A 13,710-nucleotide genomic window follows, 5' to 3' on the forward strand; every position below is an offset into this window, starting at 1 on the left:
TCGGACTGAGTTTACATAGCCTACTCTTTCTATATCAGTCAACTGAAATAGATATGTTTATTATAATAGTTTCATATTTTGACAACCAGAACAGAAATGTTTTGAAATCAGTTCACATTTTAACGTTTCATTAATCAACTTTCACTGAGCAAGGAATTACAATGTAGGCAATGGTTGTACGAATGACGTCATTGTGACATGATGTCATCAGGATATCGGAAATTCGGATAGTCGGAAATTTATTCGTTAAATAATTTGGGATCTGACTACAATTTCTTGCTTTTAATGGTTATATTTAGAACATGTTGGTATCCTACTGCATTCATATCACCGTAAAACAACGAAAATGCGATAAATTCTGAAATTTACATTGAATTTGTGTAATTAACGTTAACTACAGAGTATTAATTGCTAAAGTTTTTATTCGTTCATTTTATCCAAGTGAAGTTATGCTGTACTAAGAACAATTGAATTGTCCGACAGTAATCATATTGTTACAAAGATTACTGCTCCATGTTATCGAGATAGTGATAAGGCATAGTTGAAAGTGTCGCCATGATGAATAAATTGCAGTCGCACTCATGGCCATATTAGACAGGGATAGACGTTGAAATAGTCTCTCTAGATAAGTTTACATATTTGTTTTAAACTACATGATATATAGATTATATAGATTGGAGTCAACCTCGAGGGTTATGTACACTGAGGTCATCCTCAGGGTCAACCACAGGGTCAGCCTCAACATCAAATACAGCTTGGTCAACCACAGGGTCATGTACATCTTGTTCAACTTCGGGGTCAACCTCAATACCATATCAACCTCAGTATCACATACATCTGGGTCAACCCCAAGGTCAACCCCAAGGTCAACCTCAGTATCATATTCATCTGGGTCAACCTAAAAGTCAACCTCAGTATCATATACATATGGGTCAATCTCAAAGTCAAACTCAGTATCATATACATCTTGGTCAACCTCAATATCATATCAACTATAGGGACATATACATCTGGGTCAACCTCAAGGTCAACCTCAGTATCATATACATCTGGGTCAAGATCAGTATCATATTCATCTGGGTCAACCTAAAGGTCAACCTCAGTATGATATACGCCTGGTCAACCTCAGTATCATATACATCTGGGTCAACCTCAAGGTCACCCTCAGTATCACATACATCTGGGTCAACCTCAAGGTCAACTTATGTATCCTTTACATCTGGTCAACCACATTTTTATGTACAACTGTAAAATGGACCATACAATATCATGTTTTGAAGTTTTGTGGAATGTAGACTAGGGGAGACAATTATCATAAAAGTAAATTTCTTTTGATTAATATGTCACTTTTAAGCATTTGTATTGCTTTTCCCAACCCATAATAGATACATTCTACTAAAACCTGTATTTTTCCTAACTAGAAAAGGACAGAACATCAATGTTTCGTAATTGGTTCTCACAACCATATCGGTAATTCGTCTCTTCCTGAGGTAATCGTAAGTTTAACTGAAACACAATGTTTTTCTGTACTCAAAGCCAGGCCAACGGACGTGGTTGTATCCAGCTCCTGCACCGAATATCACATATTTACAGATTGAGTTGGATATTATTTTAGCACAATAGGGGTGGGGCACTTCTATCTATCTATACATTAATACCGTGAGATGCGTTCGTCATCAGATAAAACCTTCCCATACTCAGCGTACTATCATCCCTTATTTAAATGGGACTTAGATATATATATCTTTATCTAAGCTCGTGATTTTAATTGTCCAATCTTGTTTTTATTTAGCTGACAATCCACTAACTAATACCTGTACTGAAAATTACTATCTTATGTATTCATCATAGTTACATAGTTATTGTACAAATGTTTGTCCTACCATGAAAGATAAGTTATCACGTGGATAAATATAAACCCACGTGCTGACAATAAATGTGATACTTTCTGCAAGATGGATAGGTATTACACATAACATATACAAGTAACTAAACATATTTCATATGAAAACTAGTAGCCCACCAAACGTAAATGACAAATATATTGCAAAATGTTCCAAATAGATTGGACAAAAGTTATAGCAACTATGAATCGCCTTTTTCATAATACTTAGACATGTAAATACAAAACAAATTACAGAAAATACACATCTTGAATTAACAAAAGCATATTTTAGAATACATGTAAAATTATCAATTTAAACGAAGGGAAGTAACTCTGGTACGTATACAGGATCAGGTATGCACTGATAAAAAGGTTTTTTTTCGGATCTTTAGCATTTTCGCACATCTTATAAATGTATTGTACGTTCTCATTTGTATTGTAGATTATGTCGGTCACGTATGGATATCATACCTCTAATAACACATTGAATGGACAAAGGCAGTCCAAAGATTATTCTAACGTTCTAAAGTCGATAGAACTTCAGAATAATTTAGACTACAGCTATACGAGTCCCATTGGAATAATATGTTAATGATCGTAGCAGCGACAGCACAACTGATCTGACACGCGGACATTGTACAAGGTGTACTTGGCGAAATGAAAGCTATAAAATTCCATTTAAAGCTTCTGGGGTTACCCCCATTAGATAACCATTTGTTTCACGTGGAAAACTATCAAATAACTGATGATGAGCTTACTTTGATTAAAAAAAATCAGTATTACTAGAATATAATGTTAATCATATAAAAATGATATTGACATTAATTATTGATGTTACAAGATGCTTCTTGAACATAGAATAAATGGGCTAAGTATTGTAAGTATCCATTTGAATCATTACAACAACACAAAACAAAAATCTACTGATGTCTTGGAAACAGATGATAAAACGCCAGGGAGTTAGACATTAACGATACAGTGATATACAAATGCTTCTTACCAGTTAACTTGTAATAATAGCAATAATTAAAAAAACACAAACTTGGAACTACCTCTCAAACGTGATCGAACTAATCAAATATCAGAAAAGAAAAACATCCAAAACGGTGTAACAACATGGTTAGGTAAAACGCTTTTTTCCAGTGAGAATATAAAGGTGTATTTGGGGAAAAATACTTGAAAAGGTGATATCAGTACCTAATTTTGCTCCCTCCCCCTCTCCCCCAACCCCACCCACCTCACAAATTACAGACAGGAACCGTTCTGTTATTGATGACTATAGATGTAAGCCGGTAATGAACCTAATCTTAATAGCTAGAATTCTGTTTAACCAAGCTGTGAAACGTGATCAGCCGGTAGATGTGATGACGTTATTGTAAGGAGAGTTGTGTGGATTCAAGTCCCTTAATGACATTTTAAGCCACAATGTATTGTCACGTTTCTGTATATCCGATTACCACACCGTCATATGTCGTGACCAATAATAGATGAACTGCTTAATAATTCATAAACCGCAATTCTCTGTGTTGGACGCATTGAGCATTTTTGTCATAAGGTTTCCGCAACGATTTGTGATATATCATATTGGCAAATGAAAATAATTTTTTTCTTGTATAATTGTTGACGGACAGAAAACATCGAACACAAACAATTTTATTTCGTTTACCTTTTTTCGAAAGGGAAACATAACCGGGCTCGACCATGCGGTCATGTGGGTGACCATCGTCCTATCCCGAATGTCAGATTCAAGGACGATTACGTCTAAAAAGTTTGAAAGATCGTAAAACTAATATTCCGACAAGAAAACGAAATTCTGCGATATCTTAAAGCTCTCAATGACGAATGAAATAATCTAATCGTCGACAAAATAGTTTGAAAAACGTATATAAAAGTATGTCAAGCCTTGTCGTCACAATCACGAGATGGAGTTGATTTTAGAACTTGCCGCCACAGTTTCTATGTACAGAGGATATTGCTGATTGTGTTGGTACGTTGGAATATCATTTGTTTATGCTACCTTGAAATAGAAAATAAATATGTATACTACGGAAAATAAGTATTTGGGAGGTTGGGAGGGTTAGGGTGAAGGGATGGGGTGAAGGGATGGGTTGGGGGGAATGTTTATTTGACAAGAAACAATGTATACTGGGCTTTGTTTTGTTTGTTGCACCTGCTTACAGAATCTGAATTTTAGAGTACCACTTACTACTTATATTATCACAACAATTGTAAATAATACGAGTTTTAACGCTATTCCTACTTTTTGTTCTTCAAAAACTTCAAACTTCAACATTGTAAGATACCTTCCTAAATATCTTTTCGCTGGAAGCACATTGTGTGCATTTTGTCTCTTTTATTTTAAACAAGAAATTGTTTGACATTACAATCATGGTTATGAACCAACTGAATCAAGCAACAAGCCAAAAAAAACCAACAAGCCTTTCTCCCGCTGTACCGCCCAACACCCAGCAAGCCATTTTCCCGCAGTACCACCCAACTACCAACAAGCGGTTATCCCGCGGTACCGCCCTACTACCAACAAGCGGTTATCCCGCGGTACCGCCCAACAAAAAACAGGTCATTCTCTCGCGGTACCGCCCAACACCCAGCAAGCCATTCTCCCGCGGTATCGCCCTACTACCAACAAGCGATTCTCCCGCGGTACCCACCAATAAGCAACAAGCGATTCTCCCGCGGTACTGCCCAACTACCAACAAGCGATTCTCCCGCGGTACCGACCAACAACCAACAAGCGATTCTCCCGCGGTACCGACCAACAACCAACAAGCGATTCTCCCGCGGTACCGCCCAACAACCAACAAGCGATTCTCCCGCGCCCAACAAACAAGTCACTGCCCAACAACCAGACTACCAAACAACAAGCGATTCTCCCAAAAAGAGATTCTCCCGGTACCGACCAACAACCAACAAGCGATACCGCCCACAATCAACAAGCGATTCTCCTGCGGTACCGCCCAACAACCAACAAGCGATTCTCCCTCGATACCGCCCAACAACCAACAGCAGGGGCGTAGCTTCCATAGAAAGAAAAAGCCCGGGCTTACACATAAAAAAATCCATGCATAGAGTATGTCGGACAAAATTACAAAACTAAGGTTGAAAATAAATATCTTATATTTTTGATAAATAAAAAAAAAATAGAAATAGAAAACTTTAAAAACTAGGCCTAGTGCATTGCTTTCCGGAACTTTATACACGTCATACTATCCTACTTCTTACTATCATTTTAACGTTTCCGATTAAAATGTTGTTAAAGAGCAAATTTTCAAACGAAATAAAGTCGAATCGAGTGACCACAATAAAAGTGACACATCAAAGACCGAAGGTACATGTAACCAAGATAAGGAAATCGTCATGGACATTGCCCCCCCCCCTGCCTCCCCAACCCCCCGATCCCACACCAGGGCCCTGCTCTGGACCCTCTTGGGGCCTAGGCGGCCCCCAGACCCCTCGCCTGGGCTTACACATTTCTGCTTGGCTAGCTACGCCCCTGAACAGGCCATTCTCCCGCGGTTCTGCCCAACAACCAACAAGCCATTCTCCTGCGGTACCGCCCAACATCCTATATGCGATTCTCCTGCTCTACCATCCAACAACCAACAAGCCATTCTCCCGCGGTATCGCACAGCGGGACAAGCTATAAATACGATGTCGCCTTTATGAAATCGTGTTACTCTTTCCCGTACTAAGAATATGTTTCAATAGATAGTAACAATTTCTAGAAATATCGAGAAAGGAAAACTAGACTAGATTTCCCAGTATTCCGGAAAGGCTGTGGACTACGGTTGTGCGTGTTTGGTAGATTGCCTTGCATTCCGATGGTGGGAAGTAGTGACAGTTATACGTGTGTATTTCATTTGCAAGCGTGGGAATAAGATAATCAACATTGCTCTTAGAACAGTTTGTAAGCGAGAAATCGAAACAACATGATTTGATCAAAACGATAGAGCGAATAAATTCACAATAAGATGTGTAAAGGACTACAGGTTATTTATAAAAACGAAGCGTTCTTTATTGCTGTAAAAAGTAAGATGATCGAATATGTCTCTCTCACTACAATTGGGAACATAGTTCATATCCCCTTCACGTTTAACCACCTGGCAAGTTAACGTTGGTATACACCTGGAAAGAGTTGCTGATCGTACCCTGGACATGTTCATGTTCAAGCTAAAGAATTGGAACAGTTCATACGTGGATGTTTTATTATCTGTATACTACAGTTCGTAACACCTAACACGGACAAGGAGTGCGTGATACGGATACGTGGCAACATTTACAAATCAAACATTTGTTGATTTTTATACTGTAAGTAGAAAAGAAGACTAAAAGTTAAGTTATGAAACGTTAGTTAGTTTCTTCGTTGCTTTATCCTTTTTTTATTCGGAAAGCAAAGCACCAAAACTATGTTCTATCTTATTGGGTTTTAACACTTCGTTTGAGTTACTTTATTTGATATACAACACACGAGGAACATGGTAAGAGTGCTTCTAAACTCCAATTGTAATTTTATATTATTTTGCGACAAGGTTTATCACACTTTAATTAAACAAATTATTGGAAATTCGATGTACACTTACCTATAGGTTTTTCCAACATTGGGAAGAGAAGTCTCTCCGATGTTGCTACAGCTATTCCTGATGTTTGTTTCAGTTAGCGTTTTATATGATGTTACATGTGCTGATGTAACACTGGTCACAGAAACAACCAGCCAATCAGAAAACATAATTCCCACGTCAATCTTGTGGTACACGCGCATGGATAAACTATGTGAACAGTTTCTGTGTAAAAAAAATGGTTTTGGTTTCTGTAACTATTTCTTCCTTTTTTTTCCATTTGTTGGTGTAAATTAAATCACCGATGGACACGTTTGTCCATATCACAACGTCATAATGTCAGGATGATAAAAAACAGCTTTCGTGGTAAGGCGTTTAAAATGCCTCCAAGATTCAAAAATGCTTCCATATCCAAAAATGTTTCACGTATAACTCATAAATACAAAATGTTCAAGCCTTACTCCTACACTCGGGCAATATGTTTCAGTATCCCTGTACTGTGTAGACTTCAGTGACCTATATATACTTACACTTTTTGCATAATTCAGTACTTTGAATGAGTTCATTACAATTTCATATTTGAGTGCTGTATTCGAGTTTTCATGTCCTGAAAAATGCAAATCGCCGATATAAACAGAGACGAATGTCCCTGATGTAAACATTTACAAGTATATTGAAAGAAAATTTGAAGTTTATTTAATTGTTTCTTTCTGAGAAATATAACATTTATTATAATCCTGGACTGGGTCGAAGCCAAGACCGGGTATGACATAACGACAAAAATGAACAGAAACTAAAAAACGTTTCGAAAAGATGCAAGAAAGGTTCAGAATCAAAAGTCGTCAAGTTTTGTTAAAGTTGAAATTTCTTCGCATTACATCCCTGTATAATATCTAAATATGGAATTTCTACAACGTACAAGACATAACGACATCCGTAGACACGTACAAGACATAACGACATCCGTAGACACGTACAAGACATAACGACATCCGTAGACAACGTACAAGACATAACGGCACCCGAGGACACATACAAGACATAACGACATCCGTAGACACGTACAAGACATAACGACACCCGAGGACACGTACAAGACATAACGACATCCGTAGACAACGTACAAGACATAACGACACCCGAGGACACGTACAAGACATAACGACATCCGTAGACAACGTACAAGACATAACGACACCCGAGGACACATACAAGACATAACGACATCCGTAGACAACGTACAAGACATAACGACACCCGAGGACACGTACAAGACATAACGACATCCGTAGACAACGTACAAGACATAACGACACCCGAGGACATATACAAGACATAACGACATCCGTAGACAACGTACAAGACATAACGACACCCGAGGACACGTACAAGACATAACGACATCCGTAGACAACGTACAAGACATAACGACATCCGTAGACACGTACAAGACATAACGACGTCCGTAAACACGTACAAGACATAACGACATCCGTAGACAACGTACAAGACATAACGACACCCGAGGACACGTACAAGACATAACGACACCCGAGGACACGTACAAGACATAACGACATCCGTAGACAACGTACAAGACATAACGACACCCGAGGACACGTACAAGACATAACGACACCCGAGGACACGTACAAGACATAACGACATCCGTAGACACGTACAAGACATAACGACATCCGCAGATTGTGCGATTCCAACAGTAACTAAGGTAGCCATTAGAAACGAGGGGACGTTTCAATAGGAAAAGGAAATGTCTATCTAGCCATTTCTACACATATTTCTGAATTCATCAGGTCATATCTTGGTAAATACATAACCAATATTTTTATCAAACATCTTTTGGAAAAGATAAAAAGAATTTGACACTTACCTGAGCATATATTTTTTGTTTGCCAAATGATAGTGAAATTAGAGTAATACAGAAGTAATGAAAATTAATTTCCTTTCTGTTATATATACTAAGACTGATCATGTATAAGGTGTATAAAGTGAAGATCTGCAGCATGTATCTAACATATATAGGTATATGGCTTAATTAGGAATTATACTTAGTTGTACTCTGATATACATTGTATATTTGAAAATAAATAAACCCTACCCCACACATATATTATTCATTTCTGAATTTATATCAACCACGATAGATTCGCACATCTTTGCGATAGAAGCGCACAACGTGCGAACAGATGTGTTTTATCCGTGCGGACATCGTAGGCACATCGCAAATCGTGTAACGTTGTGCGATCCCAAAAATGTATAAGGACCGTGGACCTCGAATTCATGCCAGGTCTTTCTTGTAAAAGTCTCCTTCGTTTACATTCCTTATTACGAGATACACAAGGTAATGGATTGCCATGACATCCTTAAGCAAGAGGCCATATGGTCCTGCATCTGTAACTTGGTATTTGACGTTTTGAACACACTTAAAGTACTTATATTAAATTATTTAAAACACTGACGTGTTATCTTCTGGAAGACAAAGAGGTATGGCACTTTACCTTGACAGGGCACCTAATTCAGTGCGTGACTAATGACGACAGATAAATATGAATTCGAGTCGTCGTGTCTAAATATAGAACATGTACATCAGGAAAGTGGTATGTACGATTACAGATAGGAAGTGTATAGGAAAATACACAACAAAAGATAAATACAATGGTAGGATTATCCCTTCACATGTACATTTACCGAGGGTTAATTTATAAGTTGTAAGCCTCATATTTGAGGGTTTGACTTTTGGCGGACACATTGCATTATTTTTTTCTGCATAATCTCCTCCAGTATCTATACACTTTTGCCAGTGATGTTTAAGGGTGTCAGTGCTCCACTGCATGTATGATGTCATCATCTGACCGAAAGTGGGTACCGGAAATGGCCCTTTTAAATTTTGGAAATAGGTGAAGTCTGGTGCTATTGTTCCACAAGGCTTTGCCTGCCACGGTTAAATTTCGACATCCACCTTTTCACTGTAGCATATGAAAAAGCATCATGCCCTAGTGTTGCTACCATATCAGTATGGATATCCTTAGATGACAAACCTTTCATAGGCAAATATTGAATCACTGCTCTTTCAGCGATGATGTCCTTTTCGCAAAAGTCACTTGCCTTGTTTACTTTAGAATGCTACTTCTTCGACATAAACTGACCACATAACAACAGTCTGGGAATAGAAGAGCTGAAAAAGGACATCGCTGCTTAACTTCTTCAATAAAATGCTCGCAACTGACCAATGAGCCCTCGTATAATCTTGAAGGTACGAATGAAAGGACATTCTACCATGTCTCCAACACTATCAAGTAGAACTCTATGTCACTAAAAGGACACTAGCCACTAGAATTAGTTCATTAAAAATGTGTATTTAAATCACAACAAAAAAGTAATTTCATGATTTCAGTAACTGAGATTGAACTTTGACCCCATGAATTCGACTAACGTGGGAATAATGTCTTACCGTCCGTGTTATAGACAATTGATGTAGGAATCATCGACATTTTAATCGTAAATTCGTTATCGAAAGCATAAACACATAACAGTTTTTTTTTATCTAATTTTATTTTTCAGTTTTTCGGTATCAGCGCAGGCTTGTACCAATTTTTAAGGCTGGGATTTAAGCTCCATCTCATCACACTGGATTAGGTTCAGTTGCCTAAAAGTTGGCACATGTGTGCAGTGTGTGTCAAAAGTGCACATGAAACCGGGGAAACCCATCAGGTTTTAGTACATATTGCTTCAGGAAGCAAATTTGACGATCTGTAAAAAAAAACCCGTTACCAATATCCAAGATATCTTTTCTGATAATTGGTATTTCGATACAGCTCATTGAGACTACCTATCCGAATTCATCGAAATTTAAAATCAATTTTTACCTCCATTTTATTGTTAATCACGTTAATGTCAAATCTGGCGGTAACTCGCCATACCAGTTAGACACCGGTGCTTTAATATGGCTCGTTTATATTCTTTGTCCGACTTTATTCAAGGAGCCAACCACTAGATATCATGATTCAACGCATTTCAGATATTCAAAGGAATCCGTTCGAAGACAGTGACATTAGATCTGGGTCAAGGAAATGTATTTTCTTTTGCAAATTTAGTCGGGCTTTATCTTGAATGTGTATCCGCCAATTATCATAATTCTGGGCCTATTGAAAGTATTCAAAAGAAGTCGTTCAAATGTTTTAAAAATACCACTAATCCTTGAATATGTGTCAAGGTAATTCGTAATCTGACAGATGAAATATGATTATAGGTCTTTTGTTGAACAAAAGAAGTCAATTGAAATTTTTTTACAACTTTGACCCCTGTGGATCGGGGGTCATTTCTTTCCGCAACTATTATTGTGAATCTACTCAAGAACGCACCAGCCAAATACACGTTTCGAAGACTTTGGGTTAATGATGAGATGTTAGAAATTCTAACAAACTTGACCGCCGTGGCCTTGAATAGGAGTCAATTTCACTTCTTTTCGCAAACTTTGGCGTGCATTTTCTCGGGAATATAAGACAAATACCGCGATTCGAGGTAATTTTGTTTATCAAAAGAAAGTGTTTGAAGGTTTTAACCAATTTAACTCGTGTCAGGCCTTGTATATGGATAACTTCTTTTCACAAACTATGTAGAGCTTTATCCCAGAAACCTACTAGTCAAATATGATTCCTGACCTTTAAATCATCAGAAGTTTGAAATTCTACCGCTGTGACCTTGAATATAGGTCAAGGTAATTTCCTCGTCGGGCTATCATGACTCTCGGCCTCTTGTTAATTGAGATAACAGTAATATATTTCAAGGGAAATCAGGCAAAGGGAAAGATTATACAAAAATGCACGTAGATTCAATCGTCTATGCGACATTTTGAAATTCAAGCAACAGTGTAACGGCATTATAGATAAGTTTGCCTTAAAGAATTCTAAATAATATTGGAAACTTAAATGTCGACTTATTGGTGATACAGCTAAATCAGAATCAGTTCCCTCATTATATAACAGTGATAAAGGTGATTTAGTGTATGAAGATAAAGAAAAACAGATTTACTTAACTAGCCTTCTATCATCCAAGATTTTCCTTTAATATGTCCTAATTCAATTGAAACTATTATTTCCTCTGAAACGGAAATAAAGGATATTTTTAACACTGAAGTCAAATAAAGCTACCGTAGAAGATAAAAATAGTCACGAAACCCCAAAAAATACCACAGAAAGTGTTTGTATACCTCGCTAATTGTTTGCTTTTCAATTGATCTCTAAGTCAGTGTAAGTTTCTAATTCAGTGGAAAATACCTATGGTCGTATCATTATTTAAAGAGGATGAACATTTGCTATCTTCTAATTATAGACCAATACCTCATTTCGGTAATTTCAATTATTCTTATTTCCTTTATTTCCTTCCAATGATGGAGCGTTACAGAAATAGGGTGTTTGAACGAGTAATTAACAAACATCTGTATACCTTTGTCATCAGTAATAACCTTTGTATAAACATCAGTCAGGGTTCGTTCCGGGTCACTCTACTGTTACACAATTACTGGAAATTTATCATACAATTTGCCTACCATCATTAAAAAAAAACAAGCAAAAAACAGGTATTTTTTTTATATCTCAAAAGCCTTTGATAGAGTTTGATATATGACCTAATGAAAAAGCAAATGGTTTTAAAGGCAATATTTTCTAATTGGTTGTGTGATTATTTGCGCGAAGCTTTTTCGTACACGGGAACATGCTAATGCTTGTTTACCACAAGGTTCTGTTTTATGAACATTTCTATTTTTGTTGGGTATTAATTATATTTGTGGAAACTTATTTTCACTTTCAAAAATGTTTGCTGACGTCACCTCGCTCTCATATTCTTCAAATGATGGAATGGAATATTATATGAACCATGATTTAGCAGTGACTGATCACTGGGCGAAGGAATGGAATGTAACTTAATCCTAATAAAACAGACGTAATTGTTTCACTGGTTCGCAAGAAAGACGTGATATTCGGTTTACTTTAAACAACACGATGTTAACAAACAGTGCCGCACATCTTGGGAAAAATGTAAATGAAAGTGGCTAGTGGGAAACACATACCGCGAATATTGTCAAATCAGCCTCTAAACATTTATGAGAACTGAAATTTACGGTGAATAATGAAATTTTATCTAAACTATACATTGTATTCTTCAAGCCTATCTTGGAATATGTGAAGATATAATCAATAGTCAATAGTTTTTATATAATGAAACTGTACGGGAAAAACCTGAAAACAGAAGAAAACAGAAAAATTGTTATTATTGAACAAAACTGTTCTTACTTAATAGAAAACCATTTTCATTTTATTTTTCAGTATTATAAATACATTTGTCGTGATTTACAGAAAATTGTCCAGATATGACATAGTTGTTTATCTAGATGTACTGTTGAACGACTCTCCTGATTTGAACCTGGCTGATAATGATAACATACGATTGTTTGTACGAAAGAATACATTGAAAATACGAATCGGTTTGCATAAATTTGCTTTAGTATCAAATCACCACTATTGGTTTACTGAAATAGCAAAATTCATGTTCAGAAACTGATTACGAAACTTAATAATAAATATCTATTCATATGAATAGAAACACTAATATTTATGTCATATCAGGTAAATTATCTGAACTGATAAAGGGAAGATGCATGCCTTCATCTGTATAATATTAAGTTTTTGTTTTCTTCCTTTCTATTTTATATACATATATAAGGATAGATTTTCTTTTATCGTTAAATGCTGCCATCATATGTTTGCTACCATTGTATAATTGTTTACGAAAGAGGACGTTCCTAAGTGTTATTACTTGTGTCCAATTACTTGTGTCCAATCCAATTTAATTTTTCAAATAAAATACATTTAAACTAAGGGAAAAGTTGATACCGGCAGGACGAAAGGGATAGTCCTTCGGACCAGTAGGACAGACATGATAACGAATGTGCTGTCCTCTAAGACGTGGCATCCTTGAAAAATGAATACGCTATCCTGTAAGACGTGACACCCTTAAAAAATGATTACGCTATCCTCTAAGCCGTGACATCATTGAAAAATGATTGGACCAACATCTCTGGAAAGACGGTGAGGTCTTTTCAAATACCAATCGTATTTTCTATTCACCGAAGTAATAACTTTCCTGTATACCAGATAATTTCTGTCAGGTTACCAATTAATTGTCAGTAAGATTGTTTTGAAGGCGCACGGTAGTATGGAAACTTTTGATATT

General features: G+C 36.8%; 1 protein-coding gene across 1 annotated transcript; it reads left to right on the plus strand.

The window, feature by feature from the left end:
- The first annotated feature begins 4,273 nt into the window (after window positions 1-4,273).
- LOC132563983 (mucin-2-like) lies at window positions 4,274-5,569 on the plus strand. Its single transcript, XM_060228736.1, has 2 exons — window positions 4,274-4,916; window positions 5,163-5,569. The coding sequence occupies exons 1-2, from the start codon at window positions 4,274-4,276 to the stop codon at window positions 5,567-5,569; spliced, it is 1,050 nt and encodes a 349-aa protein (XP_060084719.1).
- The last annotated feature ends 8,141 nt before the right edge of the window (window positions 5,570-13,710 follow it).

Source organism: Ylistrum balloti, unplaced genomic scaffold (genome assembly GCF_031769215.1).
Source record: "Ylistrum balloti isolate Yb309-2 unplaced genomic scaffold, AGI_CSIRO_Ybal_v1 Utg371944, whole genome shotgun sequence".
Classification (NCBI taxonomy): Eukaryota; Metazoa; Mollusca; class Bivalvia; order Pectinida; family Pectinidae; genus Ylistrum; species Ylistrum balloti.